General features: G+C 41.2%; 1 protein-coding gene across 3 annotated transcripts in view; it reads right to left on the reverse strand.

The window, feature by feature from the left end:
* Positions 1–13,869, reverse strand: part of LAMA3 (laminin subunit alpha 3) — a 2,187,360-nt gene that overhangs the window by 757,463 nt on the left and 1,416,028 nt on the right. For all 3 annotated transcript variants that reach the window (XM_044065357.1, XM_044065355.1, XM_044065356.1), the window contains exon 27: positions 10,017–10,125. In XM_044065357.1, coding sequence (XP_043921292.1) covers positions 10,017–10,125 — 109 coding nt within the window. The remainder of the gene's footprint in view (positions 1–10,016; positions 10,126–13,869) is intronic.

The raw sequence follows: 13,869 nt of genomic DNA on the forward strand, positions 1-13,869 counted from the left end.
TGCCACTTGGACAGAGTGATTGCAAAGGTAGAGGTGAGTAGTAGTACCCAGGCTGACAGTGAGGCACTGCTGTCAGAGGATGCCAGACTTCCTGTGGAAGGGGAGCTGGGAAGGGTTACAAGGAGAGACTTGAGACAGTCTCAGCTCTCAGACCCTACACTGCAAGGCCTGAGGCAGGTAGCTAGGGAGGCACCTGATTCTCAAGGGAAGGGGGAATCTGTATACTGGAACAAAGGGTTACTGTACAGAGAGTGGCCCCATGAGGGAGGGCTAGAAGGTGAGAGAGTACAGCAGTTGGCAGTGTCTAGAGCTTACCATCTGGCGCTTCTAGCCATAGCCCATGATATTCCCTTTGCAGGTCATATGGGCATAAAACGTACAAAGAGGAGTATTATGCAGAACTTTTATTGGCCTGGAATTTCCAGAGATGTAACAGGGTACTGCAGGACCTGTGAACAGTGCCAAAAGGTAGGCAAGGCAGAAGACAAGGTGAGAGCTCCTTTGATGCCTTTGTCTGTGATTGAGGAGTCATTTCAGAGGGCAGCTATGGATATTGGGCATCCTCTGAGTACCCCAAGTTCCACTGGGAAAGAGTATATCCTAGTGATTGTAGGTTATGCTTTTATGCTTGGCTTTGTCCTCCATTGAGGCAGAGAAGGTGGCAAATGCTTTGCTAGAGATTTTCAGCAGGGTAGGTTTCCCAAAGGAAATACTGACTGACAGAGGTGCCAATATTATGTCAGACCTACTGGCTTGTCTGTGGAAGTCCTATGGGGTGAAGTACATGAAGACCACCCCTACCATCCCCAGACTAATGGTCTTGTTGAGAGGTTAAACTCTACAATTAAGTCCATTCTATGGGCATTTGCAGATCAGTTTAAGAGGGAGTGGGACAAATATTTGCCCCATCTGTTGTTTGCTTGCAGAGAGGTTCCCCAGGAATCCACAGGTTTTTCACCCTTTGAGTTGCTATATGGGCATAGGGTGAGAGGACCTCTAGATTTAATTCGAGATGAGTGAGAAGGTGAGTGTGAGTCTCACAAGGAGTCTGTTGTGGCATATGTCCTGAACGTCAAGAAAAGGCTCAGGGAACTCATGGGCCTGGCCCAGGAGAACCTGACAGAAGCCTAACAACAGAAAAAGGTGTGGTATGACAGGAATGCTCGAGCTAGAGAGTATGCTGTAGGTTAGTAGGTGATGGTTCTCATTCCTGTCAGATACAAGTTGCAGGCAACTTGGTGGGGACCCTACAAGGTGGTAAGAAAGGTAAGTGATGTTAACTACATGGTGGAAGTGCTAGGCAGATGGCAGTGGCACAAATTGTACCATGTTAACATGATGAAACCTTACCATGATAGGGAGGCCCTTGTGCTGAGTATTTGTGGTGGATTGGAGGAGGAGTCTAAGAGAGATCTTGTGACTGATCTCCTCAGTGAGGCTTGGGCTGACACCTCGGTGGAAGGGTAGCAATGTCCCAGCAGCTATCTCCTACCAGGTTCAAGAAATCCAAGTAGTGTTGCAGGAGTTTGGGGGCATGTTCACCAGGAAACCAGGGAGCACCCACCTGGTGCAACACCAGGTGGATACAGGACCCCAAAGGCCTATCAGGCAGGCCCCTTACAGAGTGCCTGAAAGAGTCAAACAGACTCTGAGGGAAGAGGTACAGAAGATGTTGGAACTATGGGTGATTCAGGAGTCCAACAGTCCCTGGGCCTCCCCAGTGGTGTTGGTGCCAAAGAAGGATGGCAGCAACATGTTCTGTGTGGATTACAGGAAATTAAATAGTCACACCGAGTCAGATGCATACCCCATGCCTAGGGCAGATAAAACCCTAGAGCAGCTGGGTGGGGCTAAGTATCTTACAATCATTGATCTTACCAAGGGTTACTGACAAGTGCCCTTGACTCCCAGTGCTAGAGAGAAGTCAGCCTTTGTGACTCCTTTTGGCTTGTATGAGTTCACAAAGATGCCCTTTGGGATGAAGAATGCCCCAGTGACTTTCCAGAGGCTGGTAGATCATATCTTAGCAGAATCAGGAGGATTTGCCCTTGCTTACATGGATGATATTGCTATCTACAGCCATTCCTGGCAAGAGCACCTTCAGCATGTGTGGGAGGTACTGGGCAGACTACAGACGGCAAGGTTGACCATTAAGCCGAGCAAATGTCAGGTGGGTATGGCAGAGGTCTCCTACCTAGGACATAGAGTGGGGAGTGGTAAGATAAGGCCAGAACCTGACAAAGTGGAAGCTATTCAGGCATGGCCTGCACCTGCTACCAAAAAGCAGGTAAGAGTATTCTTAGGGACAGCATGGTACTACAGAAAGTTTGTTCCAATTATAGTACCATAGCTGCTCCCCTCACAGACCTGACAAGGAAGAACAGGCCAGATAAGGTAGTGTGGACCCCAGCATGTGAGCAGGCATTTCAGAAGCTTAAGGAAGCTTTGGAAGGACCCCCTGTGTTAGCCAGTCCAGACTACAGCAAAGACTTTGTTGTGCAGGTGGATGCTTCAAGCTATGGGGTGGGGGCTGTACTTAGTCTGATTTCTTCAGAGGGAGAAGAGCACCCAGTGGTTTATCTCAGTCATAGGCTCCAACCCAGGGAGGAATGCTATGCAGTGGTAGAAAAGGAATGTCTAGCCATAGTGTGGGCACTACAAAAACTTCAGCCTTATCTGTATGGAAGAAAATTCACTGTGATGACAGATCACAACTCTCTAACATGGTTAAACAGAGCCAGTCAGCAAAATGCCAAGTTGCTAAGATGGAGTCTGGGGTTGCAAGCATATGATATGTCAGTGCAGCACTGCAGTGGGAATAGCAATGCCAGTGCAGATGGGCTCTCAAGACAGGGAATGGGGTGAGGTACACCCAGATAGACCTGACACTCTCAAGCGATGTTTCTCAAGGGGCACTTGCAAAACTTGCTTGAGTTCCCCAAGGGGGAAGAGATGTGATGATTGGGGAGAGATGGGCGAAGGCTGCCAGCCTAGTCAAATAGAATTTGATATATAATTCTGGCATTTGTAAATAAATGTAAAAATACAGGCATGTTTTCTTGAGTGTAAAGGAATACTGTGAAATGTGGAACTGCAAAATAGGTGACAACATTGCACTCTACTGGCCCAGTGAAACATGTTGTGACCCTTTCATGTGAGAATTCGGCTCCAGTGAGTCTGGATGAAGGTTTCATGCCCATTGTTTTAAGGCTAAAGTTTATGACCGGAATTTAAATGTGGAATGTGCTTTACTGCTCTGGTTTCTGTTAGAGTATACATGTGAAACGACTTTTATTGTTGTAAGTTTTTGAACAGGTGTTAGATTGCTAAATAATGCAGTTTGTTTGCCTGGGAAAAAATGTCAACATGATGTAATTTGGGACGGACCCAGCAGACATGTTTGTTAGTAATGTTTAAATACTATTTCTCACAAGAGACTTAGAGCATTTAGGCACTCTGCCTAAGCTCACATGTAAATTTCTAGCACTGTGATTTCTTGTAGGAATAGTTAAAGCTAGTAAAGATTAATTAGGTATTTTTCTTTGAAATCAGACCTGTCCTACTATATTATTTTAAGTTTCTGTGTGATCTCTGAACTCTTAGATCTCTGTGGTGTAGCAGTTTTGTCTTGTGTTTTAATTACTTATTATTAAATATTTTTAAAACCTTCTACCTGTGGCTGGTTATGTAGAGATAAATTATGCTTTAGAGTACATTATATATTTATAGAGTTTACTGTCTAAGCCCTTCCAATAAGCCTAGACTGAATAGGCAAATTACCATTGGATAATAATATTGCACAGTAATAATTGGACACCCTTTTAAGGGCCTTTTAGTAGCTGATATTATTAGCTGGGTGGTGGCAGGGATTACTACCATATGGTCTGGGTAAAGGGGGACAGCTAGAGAATCTGTGTCAGCCTTTCCCAGGAGTGTCTGTGAAGTTGTATAAATACTTATCTCAAAGTGTGTGTGTGTTGTGTCAGCTACTTGGGCAGGGACACAAAGTACTGGTTGGACAGAGAGGGTACTGAAGGTTTTAGCTTGCCCAGCTAGGCTGAGACCTGGACCCTATAGCTGTGCCAGTGGGGAGTCTTATTGGGGACCTGGTGAGCAAGGGAGCAACCAGCCCCAGACTGACTGTGATCTCTGTGTGCACCTAAGGGAAATTGTACTTTACTGTGTGTATTAGTTATCCTTTCCTCTCTTCTATGTGACGACCTCCCTGGTGTTAGTGGTGAGCACTGAGGCTCCTTGATTGCTGGGCCAGGGCACGGTAGTCACACTGTACACCAGAGATTTATTTTGGAATAACTACTTAGACTAAAAAGTCATCTAAAGCAGAGAAAACAGTCTGGTGTTTCCTCTCTATGGCCAAATAATCTCCAGAACATCAATTTGTTTATTTAGGTTCTTTAGGTTTGCTACTTCAGTGCCCCATCAGAGCAGTTGCTCTACTCATGGTTCTTTTCCCTACGCTATCTACCTTGTTATACTGAGGTTGTATTGTAGAACTGATTACATAATTACAGCAGGCAGAAAAGCAGCTGAAATGTCATCTCGATCACTGTTTTGTTTTCTCTTTTCTCTTTCATAAACCCCAATCCTCCTGTTAAAAGTCGTCTTCACTATCATGTTGCACAACATATTTTTTGAGAGTGGGCTGCAATGAATACCCTCAGAGGCTTCCATGTTGCATGTTTTTAATAATGTATTGGTATACATTTGGTGCTTTCTCTGTTATGTCACTGAAAAAAAAGGCTCATTGTAGATGCTCAGTGGTTGCCCTCTCTGCATCAGCTGTAGCTTGTACTCGCTGGGGGTATAGAAGGCTGTTTTACACTGCAGTCACAAGAGGCAATAAAAGTCAGAAGAACCTGGAAGCAAAGCCAACAATTAAAAGCAAATCAAAGACTTTATTTTATTCTACACTATCAGCATCTAGGGGTAGAATCCAGGCTGTCACTCAAATAGGTCCACCTGGGTAAGGGTATATGAAAATGGCAGCCTTAGTCAGGATACCATTCCCTGCTTAGGAATCATAGAAAAACTCACTAAGGTAGGCATCAACCCCTATATCACTAGGTGGGTTGCAAACTGGCTCACAGATAGAACCCACAGTGTGAAAGTAGCTGACTCCAAGTCAGACTGCCAACCAGTCACAAGTGAAGTCCCACAGGGATTGGTCCTAGGTCCTCTCCTGTTTGGTATCTACTTCTCAGAAGTCCAGACCAACATGAAGGGACTCTGGCTGACAAAGTTCACAGACGATTGCAATTTGGAAACCATTATTAACTCCCCAAGTGATGTTGACATCCTACAGAAAGGCCTCACTGAGACCAACGACTGGTGTCAGAACTATGGCCTTAAGCTCAATGCCAAAAAATGTGCCGTCATCCGCTTTGGGAAAAACCCAGTTCCCATGAACTACATAGATGGTAGTCCACTGAACACAGAAGGCATTATAAGAGATCTAGGAACACAGGTTGACAGCAACCTCTCTCTTTTGACCACCACACTGCCACTGTGGTCAGAAAGTCCTTCTATGTGGCACATCTCATTACTAAGGGTTTTGCATCCAGGAAGAAAGAGGTCATTGTCTCCCTCTACTCTTCCTCATTAGGCCAATCATCAAGTACAGTGCCCCATTTGGCTTGTACCTTACTAGACACCTGCAACAACTGGAGAGGCTATAAAGGTACCTCACAAAGAGGATCCTAGGCCTTAAACATTTTCCCTATATGGACAAACCAAAAAACTCCAACTATTCTCTGTCACATATCACCTACTTAGAGGCGATCTGTGCTTGACTTACAAAGCCATGTCTGACCCAGCTCTGTTAGAAATGCTACATCTAAAGAAATCCCAATCCCTCTGCACCACACACTCCAGAGACCTCAACCTCATTACTATAATCAACAGAATGTGCTGGAGGGACAGCTTCAGAACCCAGAGATTGCCCATGCTATGGAATAGACTTGTCAAGCAGAGCACCTCACTGGCTCTTTTCAAGAGAAATCTTGATGAGTGGATGGGAAATAGAAAATTTGCATGAGGGATCACTCCAGTGGCTCTACTTGACATAGACACTGGAAACTAAGGTAGGGTGTCACAATGCCAGGGTAATCATATGGGCTAGGCTTGTAAAGGCTCCAGGACCATTAGCCTAGTACACACTTATGAACCTATGAACCTATGGAGATATATGGTCTTCACTGCTGTCAGTCTCACATTCAAATAGTATCTTGCAGCTCAGAGGGCTGTTTGGGGTAGGGATTAAAAAACAAACAGCAACTTTTTCCATCTTGGGGAAAGTAGAGAGGGGCTCAACCACTTCCCGAGGCAGAGTTGCCTTCTCTTAGATATCAGATACTAGTCCTGATTGCATGGCCTTGGGCCATAATAAGTAAATACCAAATATATAAAGGCTTGCTTTTTTTCATCCTAGTAACATGCAAGCATTTTAACTTTCTTGCTTTGTTTGTGTTTGTATCTATTTACTTTGTATTTCATAGGTTCATAGATTCATAGGTGTTTACTAGGCTAACAACCACAAGGGTCTTTTTAAGCCTAGCCATGCATCTCAAATCTCTGACAAGTTCTGGAACCCTTGATAAGTGCAAGCAAGGGCTTGGTAGATGAACCATTTACAAGCAGGGGCTCGAGAGATGAACTATTTACAGCTTGCAGGTTGCCTGTGCCATGATTCACATGGATGGGGAGCCTGTTCCAGAGAAGTGATAGTCTATGTGATATATACCTGTCTCTCCAACAGGTACTATTTATATCACAGACAAGGTTTGAGTCTTTAGAACAGGTAATTCTGGTGCTGTTTGTTTTGCAGATATGCAGGAGGTCCACCAGAATTGGGTCTGATAATGCCTTGTATACATCTCCCCTTAATAGTCTGTAGGAGACAGAATACAGGAATAGGGCCTTGAGGCGGTCTGCAGAGGACATGTTACTTATGCCCTGTGTTCTTTTATTGAGGATCCTCTGTGGACATTCCAGTTGTTGGATATGCCTGATTAGGTACATACCAAAGAGGGCACTGTACTCAATGATAGGTCATGTGAATGCTCGTCTGATGATTTACTTGCTTCACTGAAGTTTTACCATGAATGGTCACAGACCTTAAGGATTACAAAGAAGGTCCAACCTTGTAACAATGTAATAGCTCATAGGTTAAAAAGATACTTTGTAGTTCAACTTCATTAACGATATGTATGATAATTTGTTTAACCAAATGAGGACTTTTAGTAATCATGAATTCTGACTAGACAAAGTGATTCTATGTAGCACAGGCTATCTATAAATATTCAGCAGCAGTGCAGCACACCAGTATCTCAGGCAGCAATCCACAAACTGAACAGCAGCACTTGGATACTAAATAGTCATAATCATAACAGCAATTCCTGTTCAACAATGTAATACTTATCATCTAATCCTGCTGTGTTTATTTACATTTGGTAACTGGGTAATGTCTGACTGGGCTAAAGCAAGCCTGTTTCCAGCAGAGACCCAGGGAGAAAAGCTCCCAAAAATAAAACAAGTTTACAATATTTATACATAAGTATTGCAAGTTCTAGTATTACAAAGACTTCTATGAAAGTGTACGTAAAAGTATAGTAAAGAGTAAAAACAAGTTTATACAAGGTTCAAAGAGTCACACTTCAAGCCATAAAAAAGAGACAAATGTGATATTAACCAAACAACAATTTAAACAGACAATATTGAGTTATATAAGTGGAGACACAGCAGACAGGAGGTTTGTATGCTTAGCCAGTAGTAGTACAGGAACATAGGCAGTGATTGAAGAAATAGTTTGTAAGGAGTGGTTTGAAGCTACGGGTATTGTTTATAGGTAGTAAATGCTGGGGAAGGGAATTCCAAGTTTTGGCTATCGAGTAGCTGTATAAAGAATCACCATAAGTGTTGTGGGTTTTGAAAACTTTAAGCAAGTTTTTTTCAGCAGACCTGAGTGAGGTAAGGTTGAAATAGGGTTGTACGAGGTTAGATAGGGCTGGGCAATAGTCAGAGTTATGAAAAACAGAGTGGGCTACTATTAGTTGGTTTAGGGCTAGTAAGTTTGGGAGTTCAATCCAGTTAGTTTCTGAAGGGATATACAATGGTGAGCTCTATGGAGAAGGTTAGTGGCAAATTTAGCAATTTTATAATAGCAAGCTTCTAGGCTATTAAGATCAGATTTTCCAAGGTTTGTGAAGACTTGTGAACAATAGAGAAGGGTGTATATTAGATGAGTTCTGGCAGTAGCTATTTTAGTATGGTAAGAAGGATATGGTTTAGCCGTGTATAGACCAACTAATTTTGAGTTAACTTTTTTGATTGTTGAAGTGATGTGTCTGAAATTTTAGGTTACAGTCTAGGGTAACACCAAGGAGTTTAATATATTTGACAGGTTTGATTTTTGTACCATTAGAGGCAAAAATAGAGAGATGGTGTTGTTGGTTTTTATTGGAGGAGTTAGAAAATTTGTTGTTTTTTATTGGAGGAGTTAGAAAATATCATAAGTTTAGTCTTGTTTGGATTTAAAATCAGTTGGTAGTCAGAGAGGTATTTTTCAATGTTATTAAGGGCAGCCTGGGATTTTGCTTGGAGTTCATTTATTGAGGGGGCAGAGCAAATAAGGGAAGCATTGTCTGCATATTGAATGACTGAGGCAGGTGGTGCTGCAGTACAGAAATCATTGGTAAATATAATAAAGAGAAGTGGGCCTAAGATGGAGCCTTAAGGGACACCTCCAGAGATGGGTAAAAGAGGAAATAATTTATTTTCTCATAAGGTGGCTTGTTTACAGCTGGAGACGTAGCTATGGAACCACTGACATGTATTAGAGCTGAAATTTAGAGTGGCAAGTTTGTTTAGGAGTATTTGATGCGATACAGTGTCAAAGGCTTTTGACATATCAAGGAAGGTGGCAGAGACAATATAGTTATTGTTTCTGAGTTGGTTAACTGTATTGGTGAAACTTAATAGGGCAGTGTTAGTGCTGTGTTTAGTGCAGAAACCATGCTGTGTAGAAGATAGTAGGTTATGTGTTAGAAGGTGGTTTAGAGTCTGTTTGTATAGGCATTTTTCTAAGAGTTTGGCAAGTGGAGAAAGTATAGCTATAGGCCCAAGTATCGCTATAGTTAGAAAGGTCGGTAGAGGGACCTCCTTTGTGAAGGGGTATGACATGAGATATTTTCCAAAGCAGAGGGACGTACTGTTCAATGATAGACCAGTTAATAAGAATAGATATAGAATAAGAGATAGATTTAGCAGCAAGTTTAAGAAATTCACCAGGTAACCGATCTGCAGCAGGTCTACAGGGTTTTATTTGTATATACCACAGACTTATGAATATGTATTAGAATATTAGCATAAGGCCTTTCACTGCTAAAGTGTTATTAAAACTCATTTTTACATCACACAATGTAAATCAAAACAAGCACTTGTCTGTCAGTACGCATTTACAGCAGAACATTCCTAGGGGCTATTGTGAGATTTGCAGTGTTAGTATCTGACCCAGAGTAGTTGAAAGACAGTTCTTTCTCTCACTCTCTCACTCTACTAAAGTTATAGTCAGACCCCCGCAAGCTGATATTTTCACAATTGCTGTAAGCATATCAAAAATCAGTCATATTCTTATAAACGTAGACTAAAAGTCTTGCTAAAATAAATGGTGCTATTTTTACACAGAACACAATATAATTGCAGCATGTGAAAACTCAATGCAACCTCCTTCAATTTTCATCCCTTTTCACTGGTCAGCCAAGTGATAAGACAGAGATGAACAGTTTCTTTCTAAACAGGAAGCATACCTATTAAAGGTCATTTGGAATCAAGTGTGAACAACCATGTCAGTACTCTGAGTCAATGATATCTGATCTACATCAGGTCATTAGGTGATGGAACCAAATAAGTAGACACTATGACATCAGATTCCCACCATTGCAGTTTGTATCTTTCAGTCTATGTTTGTTTTTACCAGGAAACAGATCAATGATACTTACGAGAAGCAGGTCACTATGTCTTGCACTGAGCTCCAGTTCCACATCCATTGGTAGCTGAAAGACAGCGACCTGGCCTTTATCACCAACTGCAACACTGCGACAAAGAAAACTGCAAGGCAAGTAAACATTTATTGAGTTCCTCCTTTCACTATGAATGAATTCTTCAGAAAGGAAACTTGCTGAGTAATAAAATATCTCCAGCCATATAAAATGCAAAGAGACTAGATTGTTACACTGTAGGCATAAAAAATAAAATAAGCTTTCATACCATGCTTCCTCAGTTCACATAGATACTAGGCACATCCCTCATTTATTTTCCATTTGGTATACATGAAAATAACTTTATGAATGCAGTTATTCATATATAAATTAAATAACTATTTATATACTATTTTTTCCCTCTGTGAAGGTACACCCAAAGTGTAACTTGCAACTTCACTGTTTCAGAAAAAATTTAGTACAACAATCCTTTCGTGTAAAAATTCCCTTTTTCCTTCAGCAGTGATTCTGTGATCTTCCGTAGGATATATCACAAGACAAAGTGACAGCTCAAGAAGTTCCGCCCTCTTCCTTATTTCATCTCTTGTGAACAGAAATCACATCTACCTTCTTTATCTCTTCAGGAACCCGGCCTCTCTCTCATGATTTGTTAACAGTGATACTCAGAGATACTACTAACCCTCTCTTTTGCTCTCTAAGATTTCTACAGGGAACTACATTTGGTTTCAATGTCTTGTGCACCTTTATTTTTAACATTATTTCAGGAAGTTTTATTCTCCAAAAGGACTAAGATCAACTCCTTTATCCTGGGATACTTATAATGTCCAGCTCTGGTAAATATTCCTTCATATCCTTAATGGATACTCAGCAGAAGTATTCATTTAACAGTTTTGCTTTTTATTTTTTTATGTTCTGCCAATGCCCTATCATTTTTTTTTTGTTACCTGTCTCTGCAGTAACTATCAAGCCTCCTTCCTCAGCTATTCTGTTAAAAAAAATTGTTACCCTAGGGGTGAAAGCCTACCAGCACTATTTTTCCTTTAGGAGGTACCAAGATCAGTATCATAATCTGATGTGGGAGGTAAGGCTTTTTTTAAATGAAGTACCTAAATCCCTCACCTTGTTGCTTCTGACATGTAAGTGCTTTCCTCTCATGGCTCATGCATGTTTCAACACATGCTAACCCTCGCCCACTCCATATATAGCATGCCACTAGTCGAAACACAGTTGTCAGAGCCTTCTCAATTTACTAACTGCAAGCCTCTGTTCCTGAGGTTGGCAAGCTAACAAATTATCAGTTTTCTTCCATTTCACCCATGCCAGCTAAAATAGCACCTGGTCTATTAGTCAAACCCCAGACTCTGATGCAAAAATGACAGCTGTATCTTTCTTTGCCATTGGAGTAATCTACCCTATATCATTTTTTTATCTTCACTATTGCACAATTTTTCTTTGTTTGATTATGTATCTGAGAAATATTTCCTTGTATTTACAAATGATTTTTCTTTTTGTTCTTGATGCCTCACTCACCATCTAGCCCTACCTTACCATCCACTCAAATGAGATATTCATTCCCCAAAAGCAAAAGCTCTAAGGCTCATCTGTTATTCCAGGGCAAGAGCCAAGTGGGCCTGTAGCAGAAGCCATCATGTGCATATTAAGTATCAGACCTCCCCCCCACTTAACCCATCCTTGCTACTTGAAGAGATGCATGCACGGTATCACACATGCTGAATTCCTTATACATTGTGCACCGCTGCAGTGTACACTCATTAGGCTCACTGCTATGTGCAACACACCTGCATTCAAGTACATGTTGCCAATGCAGAAAATTTAGCTGCCAACTCTCTCCCCAGATGGTTGAGCTGGTATCAGACATACACTTCCATCCTTGTTAACCCAATTGGTTATCTGGGGTGAGATCAGCTCTTCATCCTTCTATTTCATCAAGGGCTAAGGACATACATCTTAAAGACTTAATGTTTTCTTCCCAATCTATGATGGTCTTCACTTGCGAATCACAGCTGCATTTGTGATGTGGCTGCATGGCCCTTCCATTCCACCATAATGACATTTTTATAGAGCACAGCTAAAGCAATATGTGAATCTGTCAGAATCAGCCCCCCCACAATCTCAACCTTCACTTCTGATTAGCTGTACTTAGTAGAGAAGTTGAGAGTAAATCATACTATCTGGAGGTCAGTTGTTTCCAAACAGCTGCCTATTTGCAGTTCTGAAATCTCTCACCATTTGAGAGCACTGAAACTGCTGTTTGTGTAGTACATTTAGTACTGACTGCATAAGATGTAACCATTACAGGACATTAAGAATGATTATACTTGCTGGAGTGGCTGACAATGTGTTCCTATTCACATCTGTCATATTAAAATCTTGGTGTTACTACGTCCTCAATCAGTGTAACTGAGGGTTATTATTTTAATATATCTTTCTCCCTCCTAAGTACACATTCTGTCTGCAGTCCCTGTGAACATTATGCTCTGCAGTCTCCAGTCTGATCCACAAACCAAAGGAGGAGAATGGTTCTGTCTGCTGCGTTACTGACAGCTGCTGTAGACTTGGTGTTAAAGCAAGGTGTTCCATGGACCAAGCTGTGTGCTCGGATCTGCAAGAAGCTAAATTTAGTAACCATTTTAGGGGTCTGACCTTCTGTGAAATTCAAGTGGCCATGTACATTACTTCTGTTTCATAACATTATCAGATTGTTGCAACCTTTCATATCCTTGCAGCACTAGCTGCAAGAGTTAGAAGGCATATAATCTCAATGTGGCTTTATATGATACCCCATCCGAAAATCATTTGGGGGCTATCATGGCCCACTAAAACCACCCTTACATTTTGTCTCATTCTGCTGCTTGTTTGCAAGTAGCAGAATGTGCTTGATTTTTGAACATGATATACCACTGATATTGTAGTACAGCTGGATAAATGTTACGGATTCCTTAAAGGCTGAGGAGAGCCTCACAACTTCAGATTTCCTGCATTAATACTTTCAGGTCATTTAAGAGCACAGACTCCTTAACATAAAATGCATATTTCCTAAGTCCAGCTCAACCATGATGACCTTGGAAAAAATGCATCCTATGAAATGTATGGGTTCATGAGCACAAGGCAGACAGAGAGAGAGATGCATCAACACCGACATTTTATACTAGTCTGAACGCATTAACTAGAAATTGTGACTTCGCTGATATTAACAGAGGAATAAAGAAACAGACAATAGGCATGTATCTGTAACAATGTAAGGATGAAAGCAAATGGCTCGGCTACACAGAGTACTGGGCAAGCAATTCGATTTTGCCAAATACCTTGACATTTTTGTCAATAAGGGCAACGATGACTGAGAAATATAAGGAGAAACAAGTTAATAGAATAGAAGTAAAGAGAATGAAATGAACTGATTGCATAAGACATCAGAAAGCATGTATAAATGCAACAGAAAAAGTTATAAAACATAGTACAGATAATGTGAACATGGGTACCATTGTAAGAACAGAACCAGACCTAGAAAATAAATGCAAAACAATCATTTTCCAGAGTATGAAGAAGCAGAAGTCCATGTGATAATGGACAATATATAGAGGATAAGTCTGACATAAATGGAGAGCCAAGAAGGCAACACAGCAAACCATATGTAAGAAATATGATACAACACAATGATAAAGAGGCAAAGGAAGAGAAACACAAACTATTTCTTACATATACAATACAAGTAAAAATTACATTACAAAATGGCCAGAAATTATAGTAAGCATGTTAAAAACAGAAATAGTGATAGACACAGGCTCTTTAAAGAATGTACTGATAAATGAGACATACAGCAAGTTAAGGCCGA

Source organism: Protopterus annectens, chromosome 3.part0 (genome assembly GCF_019279795.1).
Source record: "Protopterus annectens isolate FY-2018-M chromosome 3.part0, PAN1.0, whole genome shotgun sequence".
NCBI classification, from domain to species: Eukaryota; Metazoa; Chordata; order Ceratodontiformes; family Protopteridae; genus Protopterus; species Protopterus annectens.